The sequence below is a fragment of the Podarcis liolepis genome (assembly GCF_965112155.1).
Source record: "Podarcis liolepis genome assembly, chromosome: 5".
Lineage (NCBI taxonomy): Eukaryota > Metazoa > Chordata > Lepidosauria > Squamata > Lacertidae > Podarcis > Podarcis liolepis.
The window spans coordinates 100,692,985-100,706,189 of NC_139556.1; the positions used below are offsets into that span (position 1 = coordinate 100,692,985).

Here is a 13,205-nt window from a genome sequence, read left to right on the forward strand (position 1 = left end):
ATATCACAATCTCTGCCTTTTTTGCAGTGACCTTTTGACAATTTCTAGATGGTCAGTATGTTCAGCAAGTTGTCTGGATAAATTAGTTAAATCTTCATCCCTTTTGTGTGAATCTTTCACTGATTTCAGCTCATTCACAAAACTTTGTTCTTTGTTTTTCTTTTAATTTTAGTAACTTGTTCAATTTCTCCTTTGCAGAGATATGTTCATCGACCTGGGATTTAAGATGGTCTGTTCCTCCTTACATTCTATTTCTGTTTCTTGCAATTTTTAGCTGATTTACTTATTTGTTCTTTAAGCAATTTAATTTGTGACTCACACTCCATGAGTTTGTTGTTGTAAGTAACATCACAAGTCTTAATTGCAGAATGAAGATCTTTAACTGTTTGGCTAGTCTCTTTGATTTGCCTAACAAATTCTTCATTCTCTTTTGTTTTACTAGCGTTTTCAATTTTTCCCTCAGCCAGTTCTGATTTTATTGCATTTAACTGCTCAGAAAGTTCTGAAAGCTTTCTGCCTCCACTGTTCACACCTTTGGTTTGTAGATTTTTCAGTAACTGGACTTCCCTTTCAGCCTTAGACAACACTATTTCCCTGTCTTGCATTTCATCCTCTTTGCACTTGATCTGACATTTCAGAATATTAATCTGCTCAGAATACACATTTGTATTTGAAATAATAGCAGAAATTTCTTTGTCTTTCTCAGCTAAAACCTCTCTGAGGTTGTCAAATTCTCTTCCATACCTCTGGAGGTCTTGAATTAGTTGAGACCTCTCTTCTAAATGACTTGTGTTTAATCTATTAAGTCCTTCATTTGTCTGTTCAAGATCCTGTTACATTAATTCTATAGCAGCATCCTGTTTCATGCTCTTTTCTTTTATTTTCCTCTGTTAATGCAGTAATAACTGCTTACTGCTCTGTACACTGTTCTCCATAAACACTGTACTTCTTCTGGACATCTTCCCTCTCCAAAACCTGACATGAGGGAGTGACTTTGCAATGTTCAGTCCTGCATTTCTTCAACCAGGGGGGCGGGTTTGTCATCTACCACCTTCAGCCAGTTGTCTATATAGGGAATCTGGTCAGGATGTCCCCCCTGGTCTATGCCATAGTCTCCGCTGAATCCTTTCTTGAAGTTGTTTAACATACATTGAAGGGGGATTACTGGACCTTTCAAGGCTTTCGAGCCTCCCCCTCCCATTTTCAGTATGGCCCTGTACAGCGTCCCCACACCAAACACTCACACATCCATTTCGCAACTTTTCTCACCCAGGTGCGGTCGCCCGACTGGGAAATGGAGTACTTGTTGCTACGACCCCAGGGGAATGCCCCGGGGTAACACACATACATGCACAAAATGCCTCTCTCGTTGGACGCTTGCACGACACACTAACCACCCTGTGCCCCCCCCTTTTTCTCCTTCCTAATACCAAAGCGTGGGTGGTTGTCAGCAGTCAACCCTTCTACTTAATGCCACTATCCACGCTGGAGATTTGATCAGGATCTCCCTTCTCCTTAATTAAAAGGAGGATTTCCTATGTCCTCAGGGCTTGTTGCCATGTACTCACCCCAGCCGGCTGTTCTCTGCCCTGTCCTCCCAACCTCGGCTCTTCAAATCCGTTGTCCTCTGTCCCAGGATACAGCAAGAGGGTCAAGTTGCCTTCTGCCCCCCTCCGAAGAAAAGGTTCGGTGTGCACTTGGAAGCCAGGAGGTCTGTTGGCCCTCCCCTGTCTCTGCCCAGAGGGCAAGGGAGCTGCCTCCTGGTCTCTGAGGACACTTAAAGTCCTTCTGATCCGAGTCACGGCACCAGAAATGAAAGGGACATCGGTATTCAGACCAGGAATGTAAAAATCAGGCAGCAAAGTTTCTTAAAGAAAAAGTTTTTTATTTGGATTTTTGTCCGACAAAAAGCAAATAGGGTGCATTCAGGAAAATGAAGAATGCCCACCCCTCCTTGGGGGTAGCTAACTCATATACCTTCTTGCAAAGCATAGTTCAGCCCCTTGGCATCCCTTTAGCCAATGATTGACAATTTCCTATGGTCATTGATACATATTCATTAAAGCTCAACCAATGAATAAATTTGGTGTGTCCTTTCGGTTCCAAGTTGCCTATTCCACTAGGTGGCGCTACTGGCTTATAATCTACTTAACCTCTTTAATAGTTCCAGGAAGTGCCCCTGAACCCCCCGCTTCCAAGAAATGTCCTTGTGGTTTAGCAACTTCACACCTAAGCGTTATATCTGGAGCCTGGCGGTCAGCAAACATCCTGCTACTTGCCTTTGTCAGGGGTCGTTTCTCAGAAATGGCTTAACCTCAACTGGCAAACTTCCTGCAGGGGCAAGCTAGCTGCACCCACAAGCTTGCATGCTTGCTGCCTCTGCAAAAGGTGGCAAAGTGACAAACATGAGAAAGAGAAATAGTCTTTAGCTTTCTAAAATGACTTTATGCTTTTAGCTTCTAGTTTGCTCTCTAAAATGGTGTCAGAGGTTCTTAAATGGCTTTAGAGGTCCTTAGCCTGGCTCTCCATTGGTCATCCTGACCTTCACCCCTTCAGTATGTTGTGTGTTGTATGTATGTGTCTTTAAAAATTTTGTGAAAATTGAATAAATATTTTTTTAAAAAAAAGAAAGAGAAAGGAAATAAAAGATCAGGCTGAATTCAAATTAAAGGCCAGGCGGAATAGCTCTGTCTTACAGGCCCAATGGAAGGAGGTTAAATCCTGTAGGGCCCTGGTCTCATGGGACAGAGCATTCCACCAGGTTGGAGCCATCACTGAGAAGGCCCTGGCCCTGGTGGAGGATAGTCTGACTTCCTTAGGGCACGGGACCTCTAAACTATGGTTATTCATGGACCTTAAGGTCCTTTGCGGGGCAGACCAGGAGAGGCGGTCCCGTAAATACGAGGGCCCTAAGCCACAAAGGGCTTCAAAGCTCAAGACCATAGTAGGGGAGTAGAGGACACAATTTTTTTCCTATATAGGGTGTGTGTAAATGCAATGCTCTCAGAGATTCTTTCGGTCTCTTTTGTCCTGTAATGCATTGCTGAATAAAAAGTCTGACTAATTGGGAATCTGATTTCAGGCTTCGTACTGAACCCCCAAAGGGAGTTTTTCCCACATCGTGGCATGTGTGGGGATGGTGAGGGGGGTGAGACAATTTGGTGCGCTGTTGTGAGTGCCAGACTGGTTCTGCTGGTGAGACCAGTGCTGGATTTACGTATAAGATAAAGAAGCTATAACTTAGGGCCCCTCTCCCTTGGGGGCCCTCAAAAAATTTAAAGGAAAGAAAACCTGGATATACATTTCCAAAATATAAGATAAAAAACAAACAAAATAAAACCTACCTACAGCAACATTGTTTGTGTTATGTAGGCTCCTATTTTAAGAGAAGACTCCCTGGAAAAGACCGTGATGCTGGGAAAGATGGAGGGCACAAGGAGAAGGGGACGACAGAGGACGAGATGGTGGGACAGTGTTCTCGAAGCTACCAGCATGAGTTTGACCAAACTGCGGGAGGCAGTGGAAGACAGGAGTGCCTGGCGTGCTCTGGTCCAGGGGGTCACGAAGAGGCGGACACGACTAAACGACTAAACAACAACAGGCTCCTATTTTGTTATGTGCAAATGGCTTTAGATACCTATGAGGTCCATAAATTACCATATAGCATATATTCAACACAAAAAACAGGACAAAGGACAGCTGGACATATAAACTGCCCCATTACCTTCAGTAGCTTAGGGCTTCATCAAATCTAAATTTGGCCCTGGGTGAGACTGAACAGCCCCAACCTCAACATGGGAGACAGTGTGGTGTAATGGTTAGCGTTTCAGACATGGACCTGGATTCAAGTTGCAAGAAAGGAGATTACAACTAAACATCAGGAAGAGCTTTCTGATAGCAGGAGCCATTCAGCAGTGGAAAGGACTCCCTTGGGAAATTATGGGTGGTCACCTGTCATGGATGCTTTAGTTAAAATGACCCTCAGCTCTACAATTTTATGATTCTGTGAAAACTCCATGCATTACTCATGGTGCAACACACTGATTTCTGACATGAAGTGCCCTGAACGGAATTCTCGATTTGCAGAGTTTGGTATGTGGTACAATAATTTTATTCTCTTTCCTGCTAAGGAATGTAATACAAAATAGTAAAAATGCTACAAAACAGAATACAAAACCCATAGCAAACAGCGTAACATCTCTTAAATATGTAACAGAGCACAATAATGTTTTTCTAAGCATGTGTTATAGTAACATAAAACATGTTTCTTTGGATTTTTTTTCAGTGTTTCCTCATTGCTTCCACACAGTAGTTCCCCATGGACTTGGTGAAACTCACATACAGAAGGTTTTTGTAGCATCCATATGACATCCTCCCAAAATGCCACCCCGTATTATTGCCCCTTTAATCTGGATTTACCATGTACACAGAAATAATAATAATAATAATAATAATAATAATAATAATAATAATAATAATAGTACCCCGCCCATCTGTCTGAGTTGCCCCAGCCACTCTGGGCAGCTTCCAACAAATATAAAAGCATAATAAAACATCAAACATTAAAAACTTCCCTTTCGGGGAGTAAAACACACCATGGAAAGGAGATATCTGGATTAAATGGTGTGTTTTGATGAGGGTAATGTCATGTAAACCCTTCACAAAACTGAAAAAGTTGCATCTCTACACCATGCATTCAAAGCACTCCCCCCCCAATGATCTGTTGAACTGTAGTTTGCTAAGGGTGCTGGGAATTGTAGCTTTGTCAGGGCCAAACTTTGATTCCCAGCATTCCTTCCTTGCTCTACAAATGTGCTTGACACGTAAGGTGCATACGCACCTTCAGTGAAGTGCCACTACAGTGGTACCTCGGGTTAAGTACTTAATTCGTTCTGGAGGTCCGTTTTTAACCTGAAACCGTTCCTAACCTGAGGTACCACTTTAGCTAATGGGGCCTCCCACTGCCGCCGTGCGATTTCTGTTCTCATCCTGAAGCAAAGTGCTTAACCCAAGGTAATATTTCTGGGTTAGCGGAGTCCGTAACCTGAAGCGTATGTAACCCGAGGTACCACTGTACTCAGGTAAGTTCCTGATGGATGACTGAGTAGTTTGACCTGGTTCTTTTTACTAAAACAAAGCAATGCAAGGAGTGTTTTCAAAGTAGGAAAAGACCTTTGACCTTACAGTGCTGAGAAAACCCCAGCGATCCAAAACCACGATGGGCACCATCTTTCATTGGACTGATTTTTCACATTGGGAAGCTTTTGAAGATATTCAAATTTGCTGTCCCGAATTAAAGCACTGCAGCTGCCTCCTGCTAGCATGCACAAGCAGGCGTCCCCTCCTTTCGTTAAAGATGTTCACCTGGCTTGAAGACTAAGAAAAGCCTTTGCCAACCTGGCGCCCTCGGGATGTTTTGGACTATGACTGCCATCAGCTTCATCTAACACAGCTGTTGCTGCCCAGAACACCTGGAGAGGCAACAGGTTGCTCAAGGCTGGCTTTGAGCACTAAACAAGAACTGACCCCCTAAAACAGGCTCCCTCCCCAGCCGGAATTAAGCTTGCCGGGAGAAATATCAACAACCTCAGATATGCAGATGACACAACCTTGATGGCAGAAAGTGAGGAGGAATTAAAGAACCTTTTTAATGAGGGTGAAAGAGGAGACAGCAAAATATGGTCTGAAGCTCAGCATCAAAACAACGAAGATCATGGCCACTGGTCCCATCACCTCCTGGCAAATAGAAGGGGAAGAAATGGAGGCAGTGAGAGATTTTAATTTAATGGGCTCCATGATCACTGCAGATGGTGACAGCAGCCATGAAATTAAAAGACGCCTGCTTCTTGGGAGAAAAGCAATGACAAACCTAGACAGCATCTTAAAAAGCAGAGACATCACCTTGCCAACAAAGGTCCGTATAGTTAAAGCTATGGTTTTCCCAGCAGTGATGTATGGAAGTGAAAGCTGGACCATAAAGAAGGCTGATCGCCGAAGAATGGATGCTTTTGAATTCTGGTGCTGGAGGAGACTCTTGAGAGTCCCATGGACTGCAAGAAGATCAAACCTCTCCATTCTGAAGGAAATCAGCCCTGAGTGCTCACTGGAAGGACAGATCCTCAAGCTGAGGCTCCAAGACTTTGGCCACCTCCTGAGAAGAGAAGACTCCCTGGAAAAGACCCTGATGTTGGGAAAGATGGGGGGCACAAGGAGAAGGGGAGGACAGAGGACGAGATGGTGGGACAGTGTTCTCGAAGCTACCAGCATGAGTTTGACCAAACTGCGGGAGGCAGTGGAAGACAGGAGTGACTGGTCCAGGGGGTCACGAAGAGTCGGATACGACTAAACGACTAAACGAAAAAACGACAACAACAAACAAACTTGGCCCTCCAGATGTTTTTGGCCTACAACTCCCATGATCCCTAGCTAGCAGGATTAGTGGTCAGGGATGATGGGAATTGTAGTCTCAAAACATCTGGAGGGCCGAGTTTGAGGAAGCCTGCCCTAAAAAAAAGGAAGCAGTTTTAACTGAGGGCCGAAGAGTGAGATCCAATGCCATCTTTTCCCTCTAAAAGGGACAAACGCGAATGTCTCCTTCCAATCCCATGATTTTGAAATACATTTCTCTTGGGCACAAGGGATGGGGCAGGGTTGGCAAGGCAGCACCAACATGACATTGAATCCAGAATTCAAGGAAGTGATGCAGAAACGAGTGGATTATGGAATTCGCCAAATTCCCACCAATCGCTTTCAAACATTCCAGACCGAATTTTGCAAGCCTGGGATTTCAAAGAAATCTGCAATGTTTCAGAGGATGTCTGACTGTGAAGCGTGAATTTATGGATACAGGAAACCCCATCACTATCACAGAGTTTGGGGGCAGATTAGAAAGACACAAACTCTGCAATTCAATGTTTTAAACATTCAAGGGGAGGGATTCATGATAAAGTCACACCTTTTAAAGGAAGAAAGAAATGCAGAAAGTGACCACTAGAGGGGGCTTCTCTTTCTCTGAGCCACACAATTAAGCAACATACTGGCCATCAGACAAAGTCGACTAGTTAGAGGTTGCATTTAAATGGTGACTTCCTGGGATTTTAATTCCACGCTTTCGTGTTCAACAGGAAGTGGGGGATACTCTGCATCTTGCAGGGTGGGAAAGGAGATTCAGGGACAGGCCAGAATATTATCTCCCGTGCCCCCTGGGGGGGGGGCAAAGTTTGTCTGGTTGATGAGGATGCCTACCTGTCAATCACCAAACATCACATTGACACCAGGCAACTCTTTTTTGGGGGGAATCAAACAGTGATCTGGAATTGGTTCCCTTTTGGCCATGTTGAGTTCTTTCTCTTGGAAAATGTGATATTTGTTTGACAGGAGCGCTGCTTAGAGGAATGGTCCCGATTCCTTCCAATTAATAACAACTGTACACATTTATTCTCTCTCTCTCTCTCTCTCTCTCTCTCTCTCTCTCTGTGTGTGTGTGTGTGTAGGAAACAACAACTGACGACCTATAAAGGCTCTCAAAAGGTTCATCTGTTCCTCTCGACCCCCCTGAATGTCCACCCGGTCTTCTCCTGAAGCCACTCCACATAGTTGGAGACCTTGGTATAGACCCCGTACACTTGCTTGCTCCCGCACTCTTCGGGGCCTCCCCACGAGACCAGTCCTTGGGCCACCCATCTCCGGCTCTCCAGGTCTTGGATGACGAAGGCTCCCCCGCTGTCCCCAAGGCAAGTGTCTTTCCCGCCTTCGTAATAGCCGGCACAGAACATGTTCTCAGTGACGCTGTAGTTCCCCGACCGAGATTCATAGCTCATCTTGCACTCAGCATGCAGGACCACCGGTAGTTTGACATACTGGAGAACGTCAGAGAGGGTCCTCATGCCAGAGCTGATGACCTCATCCACAGTGATGTTGGGGTTGGAGATGCCCCAGCCGGCCACCAGGCCCAACGTGTTGGGTTGAGGTCCTTCTAACTCGTGTTCGTACTGCGGGAGGCAGATGGGCATGACATGGGGTCCCAGTGTCACCTTCTCCTTCAGCTTCACCAAGGCAATGTCGTGGTTGTAGTTCTGGATGTCAAAGGCCTCGTGGAGGACGATCTTCTCCACCGTCCGGTTGACGGCGTCCACCTTGTTCCTCACGTCGTGAAGGCCCAGGTAGATGGTGACGTGCTCTTTGGAGACGGGGATGATGGTGTTGTCCCGGCGCTGGGAGCGGAGGACGTGGGCGGCGGTCAGCACCCATGACTCAGAGAGCAGGGCCCCGCTGCCAAACCACCTGTCATTAGGCACTCGGGACGTGTCCTCCACCACGATCAGGGCTTGCCAAGGGAAAAACCCGGGCTCTGCGTTTCGCCCGCCGATGATGCGCTTGATCAGGGTGGGCAGCGACCGCATCGGCCGCCCGCAAACTGGGGAAAGAAAACAACAGAGCAGATGGTTAGACGACCAGGGCTGGATCCATCACCAAAAAGTAGCCAGACTGTGACTCCAAGTAGATTATGCCAGGATTCCCCATTGGGGGGTGGCAGAAAAGTTCCTGCCTTGCTTCCAACTATTGTTTCCTATATTAAGTCCTACAGGGCTACTCTGTGTAAAGGTGCGCTGGATCGTTTGTCATTTTAGAGCTGGGCAGCATTCAGGTGTATCAGTTCAAAGAATTGAAATTTCAAATTGACCAGCAGAGTTTGAAATTATGAAATTACAAATTTTCAGTCCCGAGGCTTTGAATTTAACATGCCAAGAGCTCCGCTCAATGGACCCTGCCAAGATTATATACACATGGAAATCCATCAAATGTCACTAGCAAAACACTAGGGCTTCATACAGTATATCTGATATATATATATATGTTGGTAATTCCTGGAATTAGACCCTCAATTGCTGCTGGAGACCTGCATCTATGTTCTATGGCCTATGTCTATGTCTCAGTGGTAGAGCACACATTTTGCATGCCCCCCATGGAATCCTGGGACCTGTAGTCTGTTGTGGATGCTGAGATTGTTAGATTGAGGTTGAATCCTGACAAGACCAGAAGTACTGTTCTTGGGGGACAGGAGGTGGGTGGGTGTGGAGGACTCCCTGGTCCTGAATGGGGCAACTGTGCCCCTGAAGGACTAGGTGTGCAGCCTGGGAGTCATTCTGGACTCACAGCTGTCCATGGAGGCACAGGTCAATTCTGTGTCCAGGGCAGCCGTCTACCAGCTCCATCTGGTATGAAGGATGAGACCCTATCTGCCCGCGGACTGCCTTGCCAGAGTGGTGCATGCTCTGGTTATCTTCCGCTTGGACTACTGCAATGTGCTCTATGTGGGGTTACCTTTGAAGGTGACCGGGAAACTGCTATTAACTGGGAGTGGCCGCTGGGACCACATAACACCGGTCCTGAGAGATCTGCATTGGCTCCCAGTACGTTTCCGAGCACAATTCAAAGTGTTGGTGCTGACCTTTAAAGCCCTAAATGGCCTCGGCCCAGTAGACCTGAAGGAGCGTCTCCATCCCCATCGCTCAGCCCGGACACTAAGGTCCAGCTCTGAGGGCCTTCTGGCGGTTCCCTCATTGTGAGAAGTGAGGTTACAGGGAACCAGACAGAGGGCCTTCTCAGCGGTGGCGCCGCCCTGTGGAATGCCCTCCCTTCAGACGTGAAGGAAATAAGCAGCTATCTTATCTTTAAAAGACATCTGAAGGCAGCCCTGTTTAGGGAAGTTTTTGATATTTAATGCTGTATTGTTTTTAACACTCGATTGGAAGCCGCCCAGAGTGGCTGTGGAAACTCAGCCAGATGGGCAGGGTATAAATAAATGATGATGATGATGATGCTGGAAGGGACCCTGAGGGTCACCCCTGCAATACAGGAATCTCAACTAGAGTTGTGTTCGAATCCTGCTCGCGGGGTCCATCCTGACCCAGCAGGCTCTTCATACATAGCTCTGTGGCGGGGATTGGGGGCATCTGAACAACTCTCAGCTCCCTTAACAAACTGCAGTTCCTAGGATTCTCGACAGATTCAGAGAATCACAGGATTGTCGGGGACCCAAAGGGCCGTCCTGCCCAACCGCCTGCAATGTTTAAAGCGGTACAATGCTGCTTTAAATGCCCGATGCAGATATGTACAGAAGCTTCCCTCACGGAGACCCATGGCATAATCTACAGGCAATGATGCCTTCGCACACCCCGGTGCTGTCCATCATTGCACCCTCAGAGATCCGGAATACCTTTGCGGGACAGGAAAGCAAGTGGCTGATCTCCCCACCAGCATGCACGGTGAAGGGAGGCAGCCGGCTGTGCCAGTCGCTAGCCAGCCAGGACAAGTTGCCCGCTCTCCGGAGGTGTCCAGGGCTGGCAACGAAACAGAAGGCAGGCTGGTCGGGCGGATGTCGCCAGCGTCTCTTGGGAAAGGAGGAAGAAAGATTCTTTTGGAACGCCTTCCGGGATTTCGATGGAGGCCGGTGTGGTCGGCGGGTCAGAGGGCCAGGCGTCATCCCAATATCATACCATGCACAGCCTGAGAGAACAAGCCAGACCTCTGATTCACCTGGCACTGCCCATATCTGCCAGGACCGGGAGCCCCACTGGCAAGGCATGCCCCACTGATTCAGCCCACATGCTGGGTGGGAGGAAGGCATCAGAAAGTCCTGAAATGGGGCATTTGGGGAAGTGGGACGTGGAGTGGGGCTGGTTCAGTGCAAGAGTGGGCAAAGGCAAGTGTACCGTATTTTGCGCTCCATAAGACACACTTTTTCCCTCCTAAAAAGTAAGGGGAAATGTATGTTCGTCTTATGGAGCGAATGCAGGGGGAGGCAGGCAGGAAAAGCCCCCAAGAGCCGTATACAAGCTCCGCGTGGCTCTTGTGGGCTTTTCCCCAGGAGGGAGAAGGGACTGACGTAGCTAGTCAGTCCCTTCTCCCTCCTCGTAGAAAAGCCCACAGGAGCCGCGCGCTCTTTAAAGGCTGCGCAGCTACTGTGGGCTTTTGCGGGAGGTGGGGGAATTGCCATAGCCGCTCGCAGCCTCTCCCGGCTAGAGGAAGACAAGACAGCCAGTGGGATGGATCCTGCTCGCTGTCTTGGCTTCTTTGCTCTTTGGGGCTGGGGGAAAAATAATAATTCCCCCCCTTGATTTCCCCCTCTAAAAACTAGGTGCGCCTTATGGTCCGGTGCGCCTTATGGAGCGAAAAATACGGTAATTTTCTCTGCTCCCCTTTTCTGGCCTGGCTGGAACAATTGGTAGGGCTGTGGATGTGGAGGTGGCTATACCCCTCCTGCTGGCTGCCTACCAGGATTTGGGATTGCCCATTTAGTACCCAAGCATAGTGGAATCCCTTTATATTTGGGCATAACCACAGTGTCAAGAAATCATGGCTTCTGTGAGACTCTAGTTACATAAATGAGTGCAAACGACAAGCGCTGAATTTCTCAAGCGAAATCTAAAATTGGATGGCAATCGACAAGCAGCCTCAGGTAACCGGAAAAAACCCCACCCATAGATCCCGGTCTGACAGCAGCATACACTGCAACACTTTAGCAAAACCCGGGCAGTGTGAAGAGCTTGATCTGGAGCTTTGTCTGTTGCAAACGCTTGCACATCAAGGGGCGAAACTGTCAAGTGAGATTGACACAATGAGTTCTTTGTTCACTCAGGGCAGCTGCAGAATGGAAAAACACTTCACCTGTGAAATATCTGCTTGTCTTGCAACTGTGAAAGGCACAGGTTGCCCAGCCAGAACAAACCACTGGTTATGCTAGATGAAAATCAAAATAAACGTTTGCATGGAGACAAAAATCAGCTCATTTTGAAGAGTGTGGTGCATGGCCAGCAGAGATCTCTGCACATCCCAAGGTAGGACACCCTCATAGCAGAATTGTCACCTCTCTGCCCCTTCATCCACCCTTCCACACCCTTTGGAGCCAGCAGCACAAGGACATCATCTGGCAGCCTTCCCACTTTAATTTACATCGCACTGGAGTTAATTGAACAGCAGCCAAGAGTACTGAAATGCATTAAGTGTGAGTTTATTTGTTTTGCTTAACTGTCAGTAGGCAAAATTAGGGCTCTGCTAAAATGGAAACTGATTAAAGGGTTGGCAAGGACAGAGAAAGCTTGACGGAAGGAGCTCTGCTAAAATGGCAGAGTAAGGGAAATTAATTAGAACATTGCCCCTATGTGCTCTTCATCAAGGACCGCCGGCCGTTTTTAGGCCTGGGAGCAAATGTGGCTTCTTGAGCGAGAGCCATGGGTGTTGCCGCCGCTCCTTCTGCCCACTTTCCTCCCCCCCCCACCCAAGATCATTCCCCCACCCAAGACACAGAAAGCATGGAAGTGCACCCACAAAGAGTTCACTTTTCCAAGATATTTGGCAAAAGCTGGTTGCAGTAGGATTCATCTGAGCCTTCAAAGGCATCTAGAGCAGCTAGAGCACTCGCCCAACTTCCAGCTCTATGGGCCTTTCAAGAGAGAAAAAGGTACCGTATTTTTCCGTGCACAACACGCCCCCCGTGTATAAGACAACCCCTGTTTTTTGAGACCCCAAATTTAGGAAATGGGGGGAGATTGTCCAGAGTTGTTAAGCTTTCTTTAGGGGAGCGGGATTGCTGACAATCGCTCACCTGCCTGACCACTGGTGCCAATTGCATGCATTGCCAGAGACACCAATATCGTCTGCCCACTCGCTGCCAGCAGCCACCAATCACCTGCCCAATCGCCACAGACAATCTCCTGCTCGCAGCTGCCACCAATCGCCTGCAGATTGGCACCAGCCACTTGGTTTTTCACCTACCTCATAGCATATTGTCACAACTTTCTTGGTATTGGCGGTTAGGCATTGGTATTGGTATTGCTCTGTAGATGGAAGAGGGGAGGAAGCGCCATCACCCCCCCTGCATATTGAAGGGTAGTCCGATAAAGGATTCCGGGGGGCGTGGACCTATCCAAAGCCTATGGAGGTGAGGGCCTAAGGCATGCCCCCGAGCGGTGACCCTGGGGGAGTTCCTAGTTGATGTGCATCAGCAGGACTTCCCCTACTGGTGGTTAACCCTTCCCGGACTTCAAGCGAACAGGCTGAAGCCGGATTGTCGGTTAGGACCAATGCCTAAGCCAATACCGCTCATCACCGGTAACCAATAAAGTTGTGGCCTTATTTAGCCCATTAAGCTTAAATATCTGGGCATATTAAATATTTAAATAAATATTTAAATAAATATTTAA

The 13,205-nt window shown here is 47.5% G+C and overlaps 1 protein-coding gene across 2 annotated transcripts in view; it reads right to left on the reverse strand.

The window, feature by feature from the left end:
• The window catches only part of MASP1 (MBL associated serine protease 1), a 123,342-nt gene that overhangs the window by 25,019 nt on the left and 85,118 nt on the right, over positions 1-13,205 (reverse strand). Inside the window, exon 11 of one of the 2 annotated variants that reach the window (XM_083504139.1) lies at positions 7,889-8,416. The exons of the other annotated variant lie outside the window; for it this stretch is intronic. Within the exon in view, the coding sequence (XP_083360265.1) occupies positions 7,889-8,416 (528 nt within the window). The remainder of the gene's footprint in view (positions 1-7,888; positions 8,417-13,205) is intronic. 2 annotated transcript variants of the gene reach the window in all.